Raw genomic sequence first — 8437 nt, forward strand, 5'->3', positions numbered from 1 at the left:
AGGCATGTGCTACCACTGCCTGACCTCTATGTTTTGTCATCTGATCCCCAGGCAAGCTTTATTGGGGTACACAATATATCACCATATTTCCCCTTTTTTATCTGAAATAATAAAAGATTATAACTAATATAAGAAAAACCATATATAATATATAGGCAAGAAATATATCAACAATGTCTAGTACATTTGCATTTGACAAATTCAGTGAAAATATTCCATTATCTATACTGTTTTGGTGAGTCCATAATGTACCTAATTCACTTTCTATCCTAACTTGTATTACCAACCAAAAACTATCTTTTGTCTTTCAAACTTACACACCTTACACTTCTTTAGTGAGTTTCTTTTCTGAATCTGATAACAAGGAAAACTATAAGTATAACTATCTAATCTTCAACTCCCTCAGAGACCTGAGAAGGAAAAAATATTAACTCAGTAATCAGGAAGTGCAAACAAGCAACTTCCAAAAAATGTGAGAAATGACAGAAACAGCTGGCTGCCTGGACAGTCACCCGAGGTTCCTCTGCAATATTGGGGCATCCATCTTCAGCCTACATGCCTAGCATATCTAACAGACTCATCTGTGAAGCAGGATTTTCTAAAGGGCCTTCCTACTTTGTCTTGGCAAAGTTTGGCAGTCACTTTCTTTTGTGTTCTGCTTGTCCATTTTGGACAGCATACTGTCAGCAATTGAGGCAAGGGTACTTTCTTACCTAGTGGCTAACTTTTGCCACAAAGAAAGTAAATTCTATATGGAGTTTCTTCAATGCCCATCATTTTCTCTGAAGTAGACTGGTGCTGCCAGGATCAGACATGTCTCATTGTCATAAAAAAAGAAAAAAAATCTGTGTTATTAAAATATCTTAAATGGCCGGGTGGTGGTGGTGCACACCTTTAATCCCAGCACTCAGGAGGCAGAGCCAGGCAAATCTCTGTGAGTTTGAGGTCAGCCTGGGCTACAGAGTGAGTTCCAGGACAGGCTCCAAAGCTACACAGAGAAACCCTGTCTCAAAAAACCAAAAAAAAAAAAAAATCCTAAATGACATATTCTGCAGATCTCTGAAGATGACCTGTATATCTAAGATATATCTCTGATTGATCTTGAAAACATACCTAACCTTGGCTGTCCTGGAACTCACTTTTGTAGACCAGGCTGGCCTTGAACTCATGGAGATCCACCTGCCTCTGTCCCCAGTGCTGGATTAAAGGCATGCACTACCACCACCTGGGTCCCCTCTCCCTTTTACTCCCTATTGTAACCTTACACTGGTTTACCTCCTCTTGTCTTTGGAGTTTGAACTCAGATAGTCATCTTTAGTTAGAAAGAACTTGTGAACTTACCATTAAGGTAATAGAAAACAATGTCTAGGTCAAACCATTGGTAAACTTGAAATAAAAGTGATGTCACCATTATAGATTATTTACATAATAACAAATGAATCTCTGAAATGTTTGTCAAGTTTGCACTTTGTGATTCTATTATTTATTTATTTATTTATTTATTTATTTATTTTGGGTTTTATTCAAGACAGGGTTTCTCTCTGTAGCCCTGGCTGTCCTAAAATATATTTATTTATTCTTATTTTTACTTATTTATTTATTTAGGTTATCAAGTTTTCACATTATGATTCTATTATTGAACACTGGAGTAAACCTGAAAAGTGTGAACATATATGGTAACAATAAACCCACTTGTATTAATAATTTTGTTTTAATTTTTCAAGGCAAATGCAATAGGCCGGAGTGCTAAAACTGTCCGGGAATTTCTAGAGAAGAACTATACAGAAGATGCAATTTCTAATGACAACGAAGCTATCAAGCTCGCAATCAAAGCTCTGCTGGAAGTAAGTGACCTCGTAAGGTATGTTCTGAGAATGCGGCTGTGGCTTCCTTACCCGTGTTCACTAATACACATCCTCAGAGGTAGGTTGTGGTTGTTCATCTATAGTGTTGAAGAATCAAACCAGGGCCACACACACATACCAGGCACACACTCTACTGCTGAGCTGTAAAGTTGAAGCCAAGCCAGGTGGGAAGGTTCTTATGTGTCCTTGTTCTACACTAGGTTGTCCAGTCTGGTGGGAAGAACATTGAACTGGCTATAATAAGAAGAGATCAACCTTTGAAGGTAAATGATTGACCAAAGTAGAACTATTACTAGCATAGCTTGACAGAAGTTAAAATGCTGTTGGTGCCCGTGGATTGCCATTGTAAGCACAATGATTTCTGTTGGGGCTGAGTTGTTATCTCTTGCCTATTGCAAGTGGGTGCTTACTTCTGTCTTTGTGAGCACTCCATAGAGAGCTGCCCATTTAGTGTCCATGCCTGTAAGTAGGGACCACTACAGTCTGCCCACCCACAGAGCAGCTGCTTTTCCTGTTACCTCCACTATGTAAGAGAACCTCCATTCTTTCTGATCACTGTTGTAGCCGAGGTTTCTCTGGTCCTGCCTGGCCCTGCGGTCTGGATGGATCTTTCCCACCCCATGATCCCACAGCTGCTTATAAAATAATTACTTTAAGGCTTAATATTAATTACAAATTGTTTGGCTCTTACAACTTAACTCAACCCATTCCCATTAATCTATGTTTTGCCATGTGGCTTCATGGTATTACTTGTTCTCTCACATCTTGCTTCTCCTGGTGGCAGCTTGCAGCATCTGCCCTGATCCTGCCCTTCTTCTCTCTCTATCCCTCTTGGATTTCCTGCCCGGCTCCATTCGCCCTGGCACAGGCCAGTGCAGCTTTGTTAGCCAATGAGAGCAACAACACATACCCACAGCACATTTCCCACAACGCACTGTTGGTTTTCCCTTGTTCTGAGGGTCTAACCCAAGGCTTTGTGCATAAATAAGTGCTGTACTACTACTGAGCTACATACACTCCTTGGTCCTGTCTGCTGGGTTTTTGTTTTTGTTTTTTTTATCTGTTGTCTCTACATTTTCACTCGAAATGCCTTGAGCCCCTTTCACATTTTCATTTTAATCCCTAGAATCATAACCTTTTCGTGTTTCTTGGTAACAGTCCTAACACTGCTTGTATGTCTTTCTTAAAGCATTATGAGTTAAACTCGGAACAACTTGTCAGATCGTTATGCTAGAGGACTCAGTTGCTAAAGAGCACTTGTGATGTGGTTTCCTGTTGTCCCTGAGGTAGAATTGTTAGCTATCTATTTTGTCAGTAGTTCTCTATATAGACTGTACAGAAATATGGGAAACTCTACTATGCTTAGAAGATTAATTTTATGTATACTTTGCTTTGGGTTTAAGGACAGTATTTTCAGAAGAAATGTGTGTCAAATATAGTAATGTGTAGAACAATGAGGGTGTGTGTTTTACCACTGTTTCAACAGCTGGGACAAGATAATAGGGCAGCAGCAAAGTTCAATAAATAAAAGGAATGGGGACAGAACTTGGTCTGCCCCCTGCATAGCCCCACAGAAAAAAAAAGAGTGTAAATACAGGTTATAGAGATTGTTGGTGGGCTCAGCTTCACCTTTTCTCACAATGCTTTTAGAGATACACCAGGACCAGAGGGGCCCTGAAGCCACAAAAATCAGGATTATTTCTTAGCTATGTCCCCTGTATACTTTCTGGAATGGACATACACATACAGGCTATGCATATCTTCTTGATGAGTGGTAGAAGGGTACATTTACTGGAAGAAAACTTAGAGTACAGTTCCTTGTAACATTTCAGAATAGGCTACTTAGTGAGCAGAGCACTTGGAACTTAGTAAACCTGAGTCTACACTCCAGCATATCGGTGTTTTCACAGTATGACCTTGAGCAAATTGCCCCCATCATTAGTTTTCAGTTTTCTTATATACAAAATGAGGCTTGTAATTAATTACTCTATCCAAAAATGTTGTATAGCCTAGCATGCCTGCCATACTAGCACTAGGAAGGCCAAAGCAGAGGATCACAAGTTCCAGGCAAGCCATGGCTATATAGCAAGATCTTCTACCTCAAGGAAGCATGGGGCAGGCATAATTTTAATCCTGGCACTCAGAAGGCAGAGGCAGACAGATCTCTGTGAGTTCAAGGCTAGCCTGATTTACCTAGTGAGATCCAGGCCAGTTAGGGCTACATAGTGAGAACCTGACTCCAACAACAACAATAACAACAAACACTATTAGTAAATGAAGTATTAGCATGCACAAAGTAGATTCTCACTGAATGGTACTCATTTCAATGAGTATCATTAAACAATAAGGAAAGATAATATGTCTACATTTGTGCTCTTATACACTGGTAGAAAATACTAACATTTGGTTCTTGGCCTGCTGATCTGGTCTTCTGTAATGTCTAGATAAAGAAGCAAGATCCAAGCAAAAATGTAAATCAAAAAGACAGTTAACAGGGGGAATAAAGGAATAGTAGTAAACAAGTAGAAAAAATGTATTTACTAAAAAGAAAGAAAAACCCACAAAATGTCAACAGTTTTTAAAGGTGGAATTCAGAAAGTAAGCTTTTTCTGAATTCCACTTTCTAATAAGCAAAGCAAAACTGAAAGAAACCTTGGTGCTGACATGAAGATGAGGATGTAAAGCACGTTCTAGAAGTCTTGGACACACTGGAGGAAGGTTGTAATGCCAACATTAGAGGTGAGGCAAGAGATTAGTCAGAAGCTGCAAACAGGAGAGCTGTACAACTCTCAGGGAAACAGGTCACAGACTCTCCTTCTCCACCCCAGGGATTCAGGTGACTTAATCGGGGACTATAAAATTACTGTTAGCTTACGTTAGTTGGGAAGGCCTTAATATAATTATCATAGACTCAGTGGCTTAAACAACAAACGCTTACTTCTCTCAGCCCTGAAATTCTGAGATCAAGTACCAGCATGGTCAGCTTCTAGTAAGGTCCTCTTGTGTCCTTACTGCTATGTGTACACACATGCGCTTACACTGTCTGTCTGTCCTCCCTCCATCCCCATAATCTGTGCTTGAACTCCTCCTTTAGCTCCTCACATATACACTAGAACAGGAATTAGAGACAGGACAGGAAATGGCAGCAAGCTATGATACCCAAGGACTTTACATTTCAAAGGTCCCATTGCTTTCCAAAACAGCAACACCAGCTTGGCACCAAATACCCAAAATACATGGTCCTTGGGGGACCTTCCACTCTAACCTTAGCAATAGCTAAACTATGTAAGAGCAGCACATGGAAGGATGACATCATTTACTCAGAAACAAGCCTTGCATCTGGAGTGACAATGCATGTACAGGATGTCTAACTAAGTGCCTCGTCCAGCCCTGCAGTGATACGGGATGTCACAGACCTGATTTCACCTCAGTGGTATGAGTGCTTTGCTTTGTGGTTTTTGAGGCACTTTGTTGCATTTCTGAAGTTATACAATACAAAGCTACAGATAGAAAATACTCAAGTATTGTTATAATGGAAAAATATTTGTTTTCTTTTTTTCAGATGTTTAGTGCCAAAGAAATTGAACTGCAGGTAACTGAAATAGAAAAAGAAAAAGAGGAAGCAGAGAAGAAAAAATCAAAGAAGACAACCTAGTTCTTAGGTCTGGAAGCTAAAGTTTTTTGCAGATTAGAATTTATTCCTGAGGTTTTAGAAGGAATAAGTGAATTGAAACAAACCATGAGTTTTTCTGTGTTCATCTTCAAGAATGTCAGGTTTGAAGTTGTCTTCAAACATAGGTTAGTGTTCTTTGAAATTCCTCAGTTTCACACGAGCCTCAGACTGCATTGAGAAACTCGCCCAGTATGTTGCTTCTTGGCATACAAGCAAATTCTAGAAAAGATGATTTTAAAGGTTGGTAATTTTTAAAGTTTGTGTCATCTTCACTGTTAGTTAAGGAGCTAATCATCTCAAAATAAACTGAATACAATACTGAGTTGCATTCCTTGATGAGTGGTAAGAACATCAATGTGTTGGTGAAGTGTCAACAATTTGAGGAAAATCCGTATGTGCTGACTCAGGAGGCTGAGGCAGGAGAATTTCACATTAGTTTGATAGATGCTAAGAATATAGTGACAAGAATAAACTTAGTTTGTTGGCTTTTATTTTTTAAAACAGGGTCTTATTTAGCCCAGGCTATCCTCTAACACTCTGTGTAGCCAGAGGATGACCTTGAACTCCTAATTCTCCTGTCTCCACCTCCCAAGTGATTAGAGGTGTGGTACTGACATGCCCAGGGAGAATTAGTTTTTATCCGTATTACTATATAGTAGGAAAATGAGCATTAAACCACAATGATTTTCATTTGAGATTAGTGTTATGAAACTCTTTGTGTCTGTCTTCTCTTCTAATTTAGAATCTATAGGAGCTTTAAGGCTGGGTTCCAGATCATACTCATCTTTGTTCTGACAGCTTGCCTATGGTGTGACTTAATAAATGCTTGTAAAGTTGTTAACTTATGGATTGACTCCTTTAAAGGGCTGGACATTAGGAGAAAAGGGTGGACTAATCACCCTGTCTAATTACTTGTCAAGAACTCAATTTGTTCATCTCTTTGGCACATAATGAAAAGATCCTAGAGTTAGTGAAAAATATATACAAAGTTACACACAGATGTATATATGTATACACACATACAAGGTGGATTATTAAGTCAAAATAGGCACACTTTCAGGAGTGGGAGACATTATTATATAGAAGTATGTGGCCCTAAGAAAACTGAAGGCACAGGGATTTGAAATGGTCTTCATCTACTGTTCATCCCATTGGATACATGCTGAGCAAATAGGGAAATTGACAAGAAGAGGGCATAATGCCAAATAGTTGAACCCATTCTTACAAATTTATGAATGCTAAAAGTCTTACTTCCTTCACAACCTGTGAATTTAAAAATACTGTTGCTAGTGGTTTTGGTATTTAAAAAAAAACTTCTATAATAAATGTAGCATACAATACCAGATCTTTAAAAAGGAAATGAAACACTGTATGTCTTTATGAACAAAAGAAGAGGATGAAACAGGAAAAGTATAAATCAGAAATTACAGTTATTTATTAGGTAGCAATCTTTTACAGAAGAAGGAGTGATGCAGCACAGCTCTGGATCAGCATGAAAGACTCTTAGGAACATGATTGCGAACTGCACTGTGTTGGGAGAACTGGTCTTCAGCTAGTGCACTGTTTGGAGAGTTGGAATTGTGGGGGTGGAGCCTTGCTGGAGCAAGGTCACCCCTTTTGGATTGGAAATGTTTATTCTATGCCTTTGTTTATTGGAACTATGTAACTTGGTTTGTATTGTTCAGGGTGTCACAGTTAAGAGATCATGAATCTTACAAGAGAGTCTGCACTTAAACCTTTGAACAGTGTCTTAGTTAAGGTTTCCATTGCTGTGATGAAACATCATGACTAAACAGCACTGTTTTTGTATGTCAACTTGACACAAGCTAGACTCATCAGAAGGAGTCTCAGTTGAGGAAATGCCTCCCTGAGATCCCACTTTAAGGCATTTTCTCAGTGATCAATGGGGGAGGGCCCAGCCCATAGTGGGTGGTGGCATCCCTGGGCAGTTTGGTCCTGAGATGTATAAGAGAGCAGGCCAGGGTAAGCAAGCCAATAAGCAGCACCTCTCCATGGTCTCTGCATCAGCTCCTGCCTCCAGGTTCCTACACTGCTTGAGTTCCTGTCCTGACTCTTCAGTGATGATCAGCAATGTTGAAGTTTAAACCAAATAAACCCTTTCCTCCCAACATGCTTTTTTGGTTATGGTGTTTTATCAAAGCAACAGAAACCCTAAGACACCATGTTTAAGGCAGTGCTTGCACCCCCCCATCCTAATACTACCCAGCTAATGTGTTTATAAAATACACATTTGTACATGCTTGCTGGTACACTACACCCACTGGAATTCTAAGTTCCGTGTCATTTTATTTACTGGTATATGGCTAGTGCCTAGTATAGAAGGAGATACTTAGTAAAACCTCAGTGAATACCACAAACCTATTATTTATACTAAAACTTGAGAATCCAAAATCAAATGCCAGTTCTTTCCAGCCTTTTTTGATTACAAAGTAATGTAGCTGGGTGTGGAGATGCACATCCCAGCACTCCAGAGGCAGAGGCAGGAGGATCTCCCTGAGTTCAAGGTCAGCTTAGTCTACAAAGACAGCGTCAGGACAACCATGGCTATATACTGTCTCAAAACAAACAACAAAAAAGATAAATAAAATCACTGGCTAAAATTTGTTTACTCATTGTAGCTTAAGACTTTATTTATTAAAAATGAGAAAAAAACAATGGTAAAACAGTTTTACAAGTTCTCAAAATGATAAGTATGATGGTTAAGCTTGATTGCCATCTTAACTGGACCAAGAAATACCTAGTAAAGCACTTTTCTCAGAGTGTCTTAGAGGTTGTTTCTAGAGACTATTTGAATAGTCTCTCTCAGTGTGAGTGGCACCATTCACTAGACTGGGAATCTACATGGAACCAAGTGTGGAAGAAGGCAGAAGCCTGCTAT

The 8437-nt window shown here is 39.3% G+C and overlaps 1 protein-coding gene across 1 annotated transcript in view; it reads left to right on the forward strand.

Annotated features, from left to right (window-relative positions):
* Psma8 (proteasome 20S subunit alpha 8) overlaps positions 1-5860 on the forward strand; it is a 49958-nt gene extending 44098 nt beyond the window's left edge. The window contains exons 5-7 of the mRNA XM_006983042.4: positions 1725-1844; positions 2066-2128; positions 5428-5860. Coding sequence (XP_006983104.1) covers positions 1725-1844; positions 2066-2128; positions 5428-5520 — 276 coding nt within the window. The 3' untranslated portion in view covers positions 5521-5860. The remainder of the gene's footprint in view (positions 1-1724; positions 1845-2065; positions 2129-5427) is intronic.
* The last annotated feature ends 2577 nt before the right edge of the window (positions 5861-8437 follow it).

Source organism: Peromyscus maniculatus, chromosome 19, assembly GCF_049852395.1.
Source record: "Peromyscus maniculatus bairdii isolate BWxNUB_F1_BW_parent chromosome 19, HU_Pman_BW_mat_3.1, whole genome shotgun sequence".
NCBI classification, from domain to species: Eukaryota; Metazoa; Chordata; class Mammalia; order Rodentia; family Cricetidae; genus Peromyscus; species Peromyscus maniculatus.